Source organism: Hemicordylus capensis, chromosome 3 (assembly GCF_027244095.1).
Source record: "Hemicordylus capensis ecotype Gifberg chromosome 3, rHemCap1.1.pri, whole genome shotgun sequence".
NCBI lineage: Eukaryota > Metazoa > Chordata > Lepidosauria > Squamata > Cordylidae > Hemicordylus > Hemicordylus capensis.
The window spans coordinates 141,306,874-141,320,185 of record NC_069659.1 but is presented as its reverse complement, the minus strand read 5'-3'; the positions used below and the strand labels follow the sequence as shown (position 1 = coordinate 141,320,185).

Sequence of the window (13,312 nt, the reverse complement as noted above, 5' to 3'; positions counted from 1 at the left end):
TGGAGGGTGTCGATGGTTTTCTGCACAACTGTCAAGTCAGCAGTCTTTCCCATGATTGTGATTCCTAATGAACCAGACTGAGAGACCATTTAAAGGCTCAGGAACCCTTTGCAGGTGTTATGGATTGATTAGCTGACTGGAGTGGGACACCTGGAGCCTAGACTGTTGAACCTTTTCACAATATTCTAATTTTCTGGGATTGTGGATTTGGTGTTCTCATGAGCTGTATGCCATGATCATCACAATTATAACAAATTAAGGCTTGACTTATCTCGCTTTGCATGTAATGCGTCTGTCTCATATATCAGTTTTACCTTTTAATTTGCATTACTGAAATTAATGAACTTTTGCATGATATTCTAATTTTTCGAGTTTCACCTGTACATGCAATACTCTGTGCAATACACTGGAAAGCACTCCATCTGCCATAACTGGTATTATAGGCCATTTAGAATATAGAGCTTGTTTACTCAAAAACAAGATCTTAGCAGCAGTTGTCAGCTAATTAAAAGTTTTAAACTCTGTACTCCAAGAAAATTGCCAAAGTGAGGTAGTACTCACCTTCTCCTCATACTGGGTGTCTCCTTTGTGATAAAGGGGAACCGTTTGGGCGCCTTCCTGCACACTTCCTACTAAAATCAATGCAAAACTCCTTTGATATCTGTTAGTTAACTGCTTTCCCCAAAGTTCTGAGTAGCAAAGCTCCCCTAGTCTGAGTCTTGTATTCTCAAGAGCTGCTTCCAAACTGAGCCACCTCAGGAATGTAGCCCCGCCCACAAACTGTGTGACTCACTTGCAGCTAATCCCCACCCACTGTCTCTCTTGGCACAACTGAAACTGCCCTATCAAAAACAAACCCCTAGCCAACCAGAAATCAGAACTTAGAAAAGTCTTGCCCTAACAAATGTACCTTGTCCTTTTCCCCTTGTTTTCTTGCTGATTTATTCAACCTTGATGAGGAAATTAAATTTGGTCTTTGGAATACTGAATCAAAAAATAAATATTTTCTAGACTTTATTCTATATGGCTCTCTTCAATAAAACACTTCTGAATCTTGAGTTTCAGATTCTTAAATTCTGGATTATTAAAGAAATAAATTCAGTTCTCAGATTTCTTCCATGTAGATTGAAATAACAAACCTAAGATCAAAGTAATTTTCTCCCTATGGTCTTCTACATACTCAATGTTTTTAATATGCACAAAATCCATCTGCTTTCTTTATAAACCATTTTTAATTTAGAATATGAGTTTATTTAGTAGCAGCTACATACATTATATAATGGCAGAATGCATCTGCTCTTTCTGTTACATCTGCCAGCTAGGATAACTAAATGTTTTTTACTGGCACAACACAAACACAATAAATCAATCTGTGATCCCTGAGGATGTGGACAAGCTGCTTGGAGCAGTGCGGTCCACCACTTGTTCTCTGAACCCTTGCCTGACTTGGCTGCTTCGATCTAGCAGGGAGATTATTCGAGGAGGCCCGGTGAATATCAAAAAAGCATCGCTGAGGGAGGGTAAGGTGCCTCCATGCTTGAAGGAGGCAATAATTAGACCATTTCTTAAGAAGCCTTTTCTAGATCTCTTGGCGATGGATAATTATAGGCCAATCTCTAATCTCCCTTGGTTGGGCAAGGTGATCAAGAGGGTGGTGGCCGACCAGCTCCAGGCGGTTTTGGAGGAAACTGATTATCTAGACCCATTTCAAACTGGCTTTAGAACGACCTATAGGGTTGAGACAGCCTTGGTCGGCCTGATGGATGACCTACAGGTGAAACTCGGAAAATTAGAATATCGTGCAAAAGTCCATTAATTTCAGTAATGCAAATTAAAAGGTGAAACTGATATATGAGACAGACGCATTACATGCAAAGCGAGATAAGTCAAGCCTTAATTTGTTATAATTGTGATGGTCATGGCGTACAGCTCATGAAAACCCCAAATCCACAATCCCAGAAAATTAGAATATTACATGGAACCAAGAAGACAGGGATTGAAGAATAGAACAATATCGGACCTCTGAAAAGTATAAGCATGCATATGTATTCAGTACTTGGTTTGGGCCCCTTTTGCAGCAATTACTGCCTCAATGCGGCGTGGCATGGATGCTATCAGCCTGTGGCACTGATGAGGTATTATGAAAGACCAGGATGCTTCATTAGCGGCCTTCAGCAATTCTGCATTGTTTGGTCTCATGTCTCTCATCCTTCTCTTGGCAATGCCCCATAGATTCTCTATGGGGTCAGGTCAGGCGAGTTTGCTGGCCAGTCAAGCACAGTACACTGTATACTTTTCAGAGGTCCGATATTGTTCTATTCTACAATCCTTGTCTTCTTGGTTCCATGTAATATTCTAATTTTCTGGGATTGTGGATTTGGGGTTTTCATGAGCTGTACGCCATGATCATCACAATTATAACAAATTAAGGCTTGACTTATCTTGCTTTGCATGTAATGCATCTGTCTCATATATCAGTTTCACCTTTTAATTTGCATTACTGAAATTAATGGACTTCTACACGATATTCTAATTTTCCGAGTTTCACCTGTATACCGGGGAATCGACAGAGGGAGTATGACTCTGTTGGTCCTCTTGGATCTTGCGGCGGCGTTCGATACCATCGACCATGGTATCCTTCTGGGTCGCCTGGTGGAGTTGGAGGCACTGCTCTGCAGTGGTTCCGCTCCTATCTCTCAGGCAAATCCCAGATGATGGAGCTTGGTGACAGTTGCTCTTCTCAACGAGAGCTGTTATATGGAGTCCCTCATGGCTCCATTCTGTCACCAATGCTTTTCAATATTTACATGAAACCGCTGGGTGAGGTCATCAGGAGATTTGGTGCTGGGTGTTATCAGTATGCTGATAACATCCAAATCTACTTCTCTCTTTCATCTGCTTCATCAAGAAATTCATTCATTCCCTAAATACCTGCCTACAGGCAGTAATGGGCTGGATGAGGGATAACAAATTGAAGCTGAATCCAAGCAAGACAGAGGAGCTCATTGTAGGGGCTCAGAATCTGAGGAATGAGTTAGATCTCCCTGTGCTGGATGGGGTTACACTCCCCCGGAAGGAGCAGGTACGCAGCTTGGGGGTACTCCTGGATCCAGGCTACACTCTGGTATCTCAGGTGGAGGCTGTGGCCAGGAGTACTTTTTATCAGCTTAGGCTGATTTGACAGCTGCATCCATTCCTAGAGGAGGATGACCTCAGAATAGTGGTGCACCAGCTGGTAACCTCCAGGCTTGACTACTGTAATGCGCTCTACGTGGGGCTGCCTTTGTATGTAGTTCGGAAACTTCAGTTAGTTCAAAATGCGGCAGCAAGGCTGGTCTCCAGGGCAACCCGGAGAGACCATATTATGCCTGTTTTGAAACAGCTGACTGGCTGCTGATATGTTTCCGAGCAAAATACAAAGTGCTGGTTATTACCTTTAAAGCCCTGAATGGCTTAGGTCCAGGTTACCTTAGAGAGCGCCTTCTTCGGTCTGATCCCCACTGCACGCTAAGATCATCTGAGGAGGTCCAGCTCCAGTTGCCACCAGCTCGTCTGGTGGCGACCCAGAGGGAGGCCTTCTCTGTAGCTGCTTCTGGACTATGGAATGCGCTCCCTGCAGACATCTGTAATTTGACTTCTTTATACCCAGAATGCTGGGGGGCAATATGCTAAATCATTGTAAACCGCTTAGAGAGCTTCCAGCTATAGAGCGGTATATAAATGTAAGTGCTATTGCTATTGCTATTTATTGGAATTTAGGAGAGCCCTAAAGACCTACCTGTTTGGCCTGGCCTTCCAGTGCTCTTAAATTGTTTTAAAGGGTCTTTGATCTTTGTGAACCGCCCTGAGCTATTTTGTAAGGGCGGTCTAAAAATCGAACAAATAAAATAAAATAAAATAAAATAAAATAAAATAAAATAATGGAGATGGATTTTTCTATATTGGTAAGCCATTGCTATCCAATATTTTATTCACATCAAATTGTATCTGTGTCACCATAGAATCACCTGGATTTTAATGTTGCTTATGCCTAAAAATAGAGGAATTCAATTTGATTGTAACACTTTAGGTTTAGTAGCGGAAGCAAGGGCATATTTTATACAAGACTATTTCTCCTGAAAGTTATTGAGAAAATACAGAGTATTCTACAAGATTATTTACACTCTCTTAAGATGAACCTCTCTTCTGAGTTAAAAAAACTGTATCAACAATTTGGTAAACAGAAGAATTATCTTTGAGCTACAGCAGCGATTTTAAATTGGGCACCTTCAAGCAATCGCTCTTAAAATTCAGTGATAATTACCTGGTCCACATTTCACTTTATTTTGCACTTTTAAAAATCCAGTTTGATGTTGCTTGTGATTTTGAGCAATATCACTAGACCCACATAGGCTCTTCGTACTTTAAATGAAAACCATGCTACTACAATAGTGAAATCAAATCTCTACCAATCCCCAAGAAAGGCAGCTGCCACACTGATCCCAGAGAATCACGCATGAGTGTAGTGGGAAGCAGGGTCTGCAAAAGCAGCAGGAAGACAGCTGATGATGTCATCACAGGGTGATGTTCATGGGAGAGTGAACTATCAATTTACAGACAGTTATAAAAGCAACTTTTGAAATGCTGGGAAAGATCTGTGTGGGAAGGAGGGGTGGGAAAACACCGAGGATAAGCAGAGCCCCTTCAAAGAACATAATTAGCTGCCTTATACTGTCAGACCATTGTACCATCTAGCTCAGTACTGTTTACGCTGATAGGCAGCAGCTTTTACAGTGTTTCAGGCAGGAGTTTTTCCAGCCCTATCTGAAGATGCCAGTGTTGGAGGTTTTTAATTACACAATTATTAGAAACATTTTGCCAATAACTATTGATATGAAGAGTATTTAGCTTGACAAAACTTCAGCAAAGGCCTTATTAGCAGCTATAAGATGGTCAGCCATGTTTTGTGGCTTCTGCCCAGAAATGTTTTGCAGTTATTGTGCTGATAAGTGGTAAACAGGTAGCGATTACATTTCAACATGGAGGCAGAAAAACAGATAAACACAGACATCCTGCTCATTGACATAGTATGCATAACAAAACTGGGGAGAAAAGTAAAATAATAAGCAGGGGGGATCGAATTAGAAAGCAGTAAACAACTATTGTGATTGAGGGTATAAAAATAATTGTATTAGATTGTACAAGGTCCTCAGATTTCACTAGAAATCCAAGCACCTTCATCCAGCTCAATTACCTTGTTTCTAATGCTTCCTTTCTTTGATATGTGGTAAGGCTTAATAAACAGTTTGCGGGAGAACAGTAAGAGTCTGGCCACAATGGCCAGGCTTGACTATTGCAATGTGCTCTACATAGGGCTGCCTTTGTATGTAGTTCGGAAACTTCAGTTCGTTCAAAATGAGGCAGTCAGACTGGTCTCTGGGGTATCCTGGAGAGACCAAATTATGCCTGTTTTAAAACAGTTGCACTGGCTACCAATATGTTTCCGGAGAAAAAACAAAGTGCTGGTTATTACCGTTAAAGCCCTGAATGGCTTGGGTCCAGGGCGTTGCCAGAACCTAAGGGGTATACTTGTGGGTCAAATGGGCCGTAACCCAAAATTTGGCTTAAAATAAGCCAAATCTGGCAACTGGTGCCACCTCTCCAGGTGACTTCAACATGCAATGGAGATCATACAGAAGAAGGCGTTCTCCTTCTTCTGTATGATCTCCATTGCATGTTGAAGTCATCTGGAGAGGTCTGTCTCCAGTTACCATCAGTACGTCTGGTGGCGACTCGGAGGCGGGCCTTCTCTGTAACTGCTCCTGGCCTATGGAATACACTCCTGGCAGATATCTGTAATTTATGTTTGTTGTTGGCCTTTAAGAGATCCCTAAAGACATACTTTTGACCTGGCCTTCCAAAGTTTTTAAGTTGTTTTTAAGTATTTTAATTGGTTTTAAATGGTTCTGAACCGTTTTAAAACTATTTTTATATTGTTTTAAGCAGTGTGTTTTAAATGGTTTTTGTTTTTATGTTTTTTAAACTTCTTGTGCACCACCCAGAGCTTTTGGATGGGGTGGTCTAGAAATGTAATAAATAAATAATAATTTTCTTGAATCATTAGAGTAAATGCCTGGGAGGACCTTTTCTTCTGAACCCAAGTCTCTCTTCTGAGGTTTTGGCCAAGCCCATAGTGAGACACTTAAATTATTTAAATAAAAATAATTTTAAATAAATTAATAAATAATTTATTTATTAGAATTTTAATAAATAATGTGTCCTCACACCAGGATTGAACCTGGGACCTTGTGCATGCAAAGCAGATGTTCTACCTCATGGCGCCATACCCCTATGACTGGCCTCAGGAGAAGTGGCTGCGAATTGAGGTTACTGGATACAATATACTTACTACTGTCTCAGAGGCCAAAGTCAGTGTTCTGGCATCACCCCACGGGTCCTCTGCTGTGTTCCTCCCCCAAAAGTGGTGATGTAAACTTATTACAAAATAGCAAAAAACTGATTCATTGAATTTATCAGTTATTTGGGTTTTAGCCCTTTAATTATTTCCTCTATTCATATAATGACTACCATCCAAATAAGTGCTTTAGATATGAACACCACCTCTCCAGTGATATTTTAACTTTTTCTTGAACAATTGACCCTCACCCTACACCCCACACACTATGCTTTTGAAAAAATGTAGTTTGCCATGTACATAGCTAAGTGCTATTTGACAAACACACGCCTGAAAACCCCTTAGATGTGTGGAATTAGTTATGTGGGTTTTTGTATTTTGGCCCATTAGTTTTAAAAAGTCAAACTACACAGAAAGCAATTAGGATAGTGCTTTAGATTTTTAGAGTGTGAGCCCCTTTGAGACAAGGAACCATCTCCTAATTTCTTTTGCTATGTAAACAGCTTCAAGTAAAAGGAGTAAATAGTTAGTTAATAGTAATAGTAATAATAATAATAATAATACAACTTTAATTGTGCTGACTATGAATGAAGATCAACTTACAGTATTGCCCTTAAGCCCCAATAGTTGTGACAGGTTGGTGTGTGCATTCATTCATTCATTCATTCATTCCTCCAAATCAGCCTCAGGATGCTGTAAGTTTAAGCAACCAGGGAGTGGGGAATGGCACTGCTTATCCCTTTTTTCTCTGACCAATCTGCTCAACATTGCCCACCTGTGTGGAAATGTACACTTTTCTCCCCTTAAGCCCAAGGCAGCTTTTGGTTAAAAAGAAAAAAGTGATGGGAAAAATGGCATGCAACAATAAGTTTGGGCCTCAGAGCAAATTAACGCTGGAGGTACATTTAAATTACATTTATAATACAGACAAAATATTCAGTACAGAAGTTAATCATCTATTCATCTAATTATTCTGCTAGCAGTTCTTCACAGAATGGAACATACAATTTTCTTGTGAAGTACATCAACCAGTATCAAAATACATTTTGCTTACCACTTAGGTCTCCTTCCCGCCTTGACTTTGGCATGTTGCGTGAAACAATGGTTGCAAGGCCTTTTGAGGTAGAATTCTGTAAAGTAGGCTGGCCTGCAGTTAAAGTCCATGCAAGCCGTGCTCCTAGCTGTTGTCGAAGGCAATCTCCCACTCCTGCACGTTGATAGGATTGTCTAATGTGGATGAAAGCTTTTATTAATATAATAATATATTAGGACAGCTATTGAGTTTGTTATAATTCCTCTAAAATGCCCAGAGTTTCAGAAAGTTAAACACATTTCAAGTCCACAAATAAGTAAATGCAAGAAGTGTTGCTAGTAAAATGAGAAGAACACCACTGCTAGATCAGGCCCAGGGCCTATCTAATCCAGCAACCTGTTTCACACAGTGGCCCACCAGATGCCTCCAGGAAGCCCAAAGCAAAAGGTGAAGACATGCCCTCTCTCTTGATGTTCCTCCCCTGCATCTCATATTTAGAGGCATCTTTCCTTTGAGGCTGGACGTGGATTATAGCCCTCAGACTAGTAGCCATTGATAGACCTGTCCTCCATGAATGTGTCTAAGCCCGTTTTAAAGCCATCCAAGCCAGTGGCCATCACCACATCCCGTGGCAGAGAATTCCATAGATTAATTATGCACTGTGTGAAAGAGCACTTCCTTTTGTCAGTCCTAAATTTCTCAGCCTTCAGCTTCATCGGATGACCCTGGTTCTAGTGTTGCAAGAGAGGGAGAATATTTTCTCTAAGTCCACTCTCTCTACTCCATGCATAATTTTATACCCCTCTATCGTGTCTCCCCATAGACGCTTCTTTTTCAAACTAAAAAGCCCCAGGATGTTGTAGCCTTGCCTCATAAGGAAGGTGCTCCAGGCCCCTGATCATCTTAGTTGCCCTCCTCTGCGCCTCCTTTCCCAGTTCTACAATGTCCTCCTTAAGACACAGTGACCAGAACTGTACACAGTACTCCAATTATTTTTGAGAAAGAATTTACTATTTTGTAGTTCTTGAAAGCTATATAGAAAAGCTATTTGCATGTTTGATAATAGTTGAATAAAGTATATGAAGCACACAAAAGGATATCATTCCAAATTATTAGCATTTCAGGTTTATTCTGCACACATAAAGCATAAGATTTCAAAAATGTAACAGACCACCAATTGATGAACTGCCAAGTATTGTAATTGTTGTACTTCAGTACTTAACAATGCATAAGCACCTGTTTCTAAAAGCAGTCTAGAATAAATATCCATTTCCCCTACTCACCACAATGCCTTATTCCCACTATACATTTAAAGCCTACAACTTCCCCATTCTGCTATATTTACCCAAAACTAAGATGAGGTTTTCCCCCAGTTCTTTCCTATTAAATCTAAGATTTAATCACAGATTCAGACTCCTCTTTCTTTTGGGTAAATACTGGTTAGGGATGTGCATAGAACTGGTGGGCCCTTTATGGGCCTTCTACAGCTGGGGGCATCTAGCTTTAAGAGCAGGGGAGGGTGCACTTACCCCTCCCGTCCCACCGCTTTCCGCTCACCGGCGTCCGTTTTTTAAAAAGTCCATCGGGGTGGCAGCATACCTCCCTGTCGCCCCATTGCAGTTTTCCAGATATGTCCAGAAGCCTCCAACGTGCCTGCGCATGCCAGCACAGGCATGTTGGAGGCTTCCAATCATATCCATAAAATGGGGGCAACGGGGCAGCAGGGAGGTATGCTGCCATCCCAATGGGCTTTTAAAAAAACAGACGCCCGTGGGGGGAAAGCGGTGGGAGGGGAAAGTGCACCCTCCCCCGCTCTTAAAGCAGCAGCACCGCTGCCGCCTTCGAGCCTCCCCACCGTGGTTCTGTGAACATCGTTAATACAGGTGTAACCTGTATTTAGCCTCTATCTTTTAAGGCATTCAGAGCAGAGTTCCCTCTAAGGCACGTGCACGTCCCTGCGGTCACACATTTTTTGCTGTCTGCTCAGTTAATTTTAGATCCTGCTCAGGTTGAATTGGGAAGGTGTCTTTGAATGCATGTATGCACACACTGCTTTGATACTCCCACCCAGAACAAAACTCATTCCACACACAGATGAAAAAAATTAGAGAGAACACTGATTCAGGGTCTCCTTTTCAGGTATATATGGTAACTACTATTAATTCAGTATTACAAATGAAAATCTTTTTTTAAAAAATAAAGATTGCTAGTAAGTAAATAGTTCTGGAGTGAAAACTGGTAAATTCTACCATAATTATAAAAACAAGGAGTGTTTCACCTCAGCAGGATGCCCATGATTATTTAGGATATGACAAATCACTGCACTTAAGGAATGTTAAAGACTGACATTTTAGACATCTCCTGCTTTCCATACTAAAGTGTGAATCTAGACTAGGGATGTCCAGAATTTTCAGAGTGTTCCAAGCTCAGAACAGAACACCCCTAAAAAGGTGGTCCTGTTTCGAGCTCAGAATGGAAAAAGCCCATTCTGTTTGGAATTTTCCAAGTTTTCCAGCTTTAAAAAAAAAAATTAAGATAGTGAGCGCAGCGCTTGTGGGAGGCAAGAGGTACATTTAACATTAAATTAACTGAAGTTCTCTCTTACCACCCGTGGTAAGAGCACTGTGCAAGCTGCCATGGTACCCCAGACCGCATCCCGCATAGTGGCACGTCTCCAAATGGAACTTGCCTGGCCTCCATGCACTTGCTAAGAAGGGCAGCCGAACTCTCGTCAGAGATGTGCTGCCACCAGGTGGGATTGCCAACTGGAGCACCATGGCAGAGGCTTGAACAGTGTCAGTGTTACTGCTGTGGTAAGAGAGAGAGCTTCAATTATTTAATTGTAAAAAATACCTGTAAATGCTTCCATTAATTTAATTTTAAAAGGTAGCTCTTGCTGCCCCCCTACACTACCCTTTCTATCCTTTAAAAAAAAAATTAAGCTGGAATATACCAAAGGGAACAGACTTGTTCTGTCAAAACACCAGTGTTTGGGTCAGATTGTTCAGGCTGTTTTGTGTTCCATTCAGAGTGTTCCGAGCTCGGAATGGAATGCAAAACCCATTCCATGCACACCTCTAATCTAGACAAGACAAAGGATGCTTGCAAACCTATGTTTACACCTTTTGGGTGTCTCACCTTTGGGTGTATCAGCAAACCAATTTTGACAAGATATAAAAAGTTCTATTTTCAGTAAATTGACCTGTTCTACTTATCAGTTTCTAAGATGGCAAAGGGAAGCAGTCAAGACATCCAAAATAGCATCTCCTCTTATCTATAAGCACAGACAATTTGCTAGAATACCAAGGGAAGGAACTACCTAAGGACTACCTTTCTAAGTCAAACAGGCAATTTCATTTCTGCTATGGTAGATTGCCTGTATTTCTAGCATGGCAATTGCTCCAACAGGGCCTCCTGTTGGAGCAAGGTCAAACTTGTGCCTCTTTGGCAATTAATCTAAATCTTTGCAAATATGTCCAAATGGATGAAAACTTTAGCTGCTGATATTATTTATCATTGTGTCTTGCCTTCTTTACAAGACCTTGGGGCAGAGCACATGGGATTATCTATTATTCTTACAACACATCAGTGGTTAGGCTGAGAGACAGTAATTTGGTGAGCAAATCATTTTGCTTCTTCTCTTTCTTGTAAAGAATTTATCCAAGGATAAATTGAAACTAGGGAAAGGATAAGAGAATACCAAGGCATGGGGTTTTGTTAAGTTTGGGCTTTTTTGTTCAATTGGTCAGTCCTGATCTCAGAAAATAGGTAATCACTCTGTTTGGTAACCTAGTAAATTGACTGCACTTGTACAAAAGGAAAGCACTAATATGATGACTGCCTCCACATGGCACCTTAGGAGAATGTTTGACTAGAAAATTCCACTTTATTGCTCAATGAAACGTAAGAGCGCTGCTGTTAAATAGCAATCCTTACTATCTAAAGTTCTGAGCAAAAATATTGCTTGAAATTGTTTACTAGTAATCATGAGCACATTGTACTTATACACCCTCTGCTTCTTCATTCTTCTAGCCATATGAGGTTTAAACGGCACTTGTCTTCAGCAGAAAGAATTGAAAAATGTTAGGATTCAACCTAACCTTTTGTGCATGCCACTCCATCATCAAAAGCTTCTTCTACTCATGGAAGGAATGTTGTACTTACACAAATACCCTTTACACTTGGGGAAGGACCCCTTGCCAAAGTGTAACTCTCCTTCTACAAGCAGGTTAAACTTTTGATGATGGGGCAGCATCTGTTTTAAAAGGTATGTCGTATAAAGCATGGAACTATGCTTATATAAGCAAGGAACTATTACTACACTACTATAAGTATTTATATACCGCTTTTCAACAAAAGTTTCCAAAGAGGTTTACATAGAGAAACAAAAAAAAAGATGGATCCCTTTCCCCCTTCACGGCCTTTAGGAAGCCCCCCAAAGGGGCTACATTTTTAAAAATAATACAGGTGAAACTCGGAAAATTAGAATATCGTGCAAAAGTCCATTAATTTCAGTAATGCAAATTAAAAGGTGAAACTGATATATGAGACAGATGCATTACATGCAAAGCGAGATAAGTCAAGCCTTAATTTGTTATAATTGTGATGATATGGCGTACAGCTCATGAAAACCCCAAATCCACAATCTCAGAAAATTAGAATATTACATGGAACCAAGAAGACAAGGAATGAAGAATAGAACAATATCGGACCTCTGAAAAGTATACAGTGTACTGTGCTTGATTGGCCAGTAAACTCGCCTGACCTGACCCCATAGAGAATCTATGGGGCATTGCCAAGAGAAGGATGAGAGACATGAGACCAAACAATGCAGAATTGCTGAAGGCCGCTAATGAAGCATCCTGGTCTTCCATAATACCTCATCAGTGCCACAGGCTGATAGCATCCATGCCACACCGCATTGAGGCAGTAATTGCTGCAAAAGGGGCCCAAACCAAGTACTGAATACATATGCATGCTTATACTTTCTCCACTTTCTCCACACCATGCATGATTTTATAGACCTCTATCATTTCTCCTCACAGTAGTCTTTTTTCCTAAACTTAAAAGCGTCAGGTGCTGTAGCTTTGCCTCACAGGGAAGGTGCTCTAGGCCCCTGATCATCTTGGTTGCCACCTTCTGCATCTTTTCCAGTTCTACAATGTCCTCCTTTAGATGTGGTGACCAGAATTGTATGCAGTACTCCAAGTGTGGCCACACCATAGTTTTGTATAAGAGCATTATAATAATAGCAGTTTTATTTTCAATCCCCTTCCTAATGATCCCTAGCGTGGAATTACTTTTTCACAGCTGCCACACATTGAGTCGACACTTTCAACGAGCTTTCTACTACGACCCCTCTCCTGGTCAGTCAGTGACAGCTCAACTCCCATCAGCATCTACTTGAAACCGGGGTTTTTTGTCCCTATGTGCGTCACTTTGGGATGAAACTTCCTCTGCTGCCTTCCCCAGACACCTTGCATCCTGCAGCCCTAACAGAGTGCACCCCACCCTGTAAAGGATTGATCATCTGACTCTCACTGTAAGAAGCAGAACCTTGAATGCCCGCCCATAACAAGTTATTATCTAGAGTCCACCGCTGCAAGGTGTTCTTTACCGATGTAGAGATACACAAGTTCATCTGTTGACTATGGATGTTGGACCTGAAAACAAGGAGGAACCACAGTTGAAGGGTATGTATCATCAGAAAGACTGCACTACAACACTGCATGAAGCTATGAGTCCCAGTAGTCTCTGAATTTAATGAATTTGATTGCACTAGCTGTTCCCAGAAAGTGTGAATTGGGGCTTGTATGAACAGGAACCGTTTGTTTGGTAAGTATGCTCTTTTTGTTTGTACATCCAAGACTGACCCAGTGTATTAT

At 41.1% G+C, this 13,312-nt stretch overlaps 1 protein-coding gene across 2 annotated transcripts in view; it reads right to left on the bottom strand.

Moving 5' to 3' along the window:
• Nucleotides 1-13,312, bottom strand: part of TUBGCP3 (tubulin gamma complex associated protein 3) — a 108,261-nt gene that overhangs the window by 75,183 nt on the left and 19,766 nt on the right. For both annotated transcript variants that reach the window (XM_053309636.1, XM_053309635.1), the window contains exon 6: nt 7,449-7,621. In XM_053309636.1, coding sequence (XP_053165611.1) covers nt 7,449-7,621 — 173 coding nt within the window. The remainder of the gene's footprint in view (nt 1-7,448; nt 7,622-13,312) is intronic.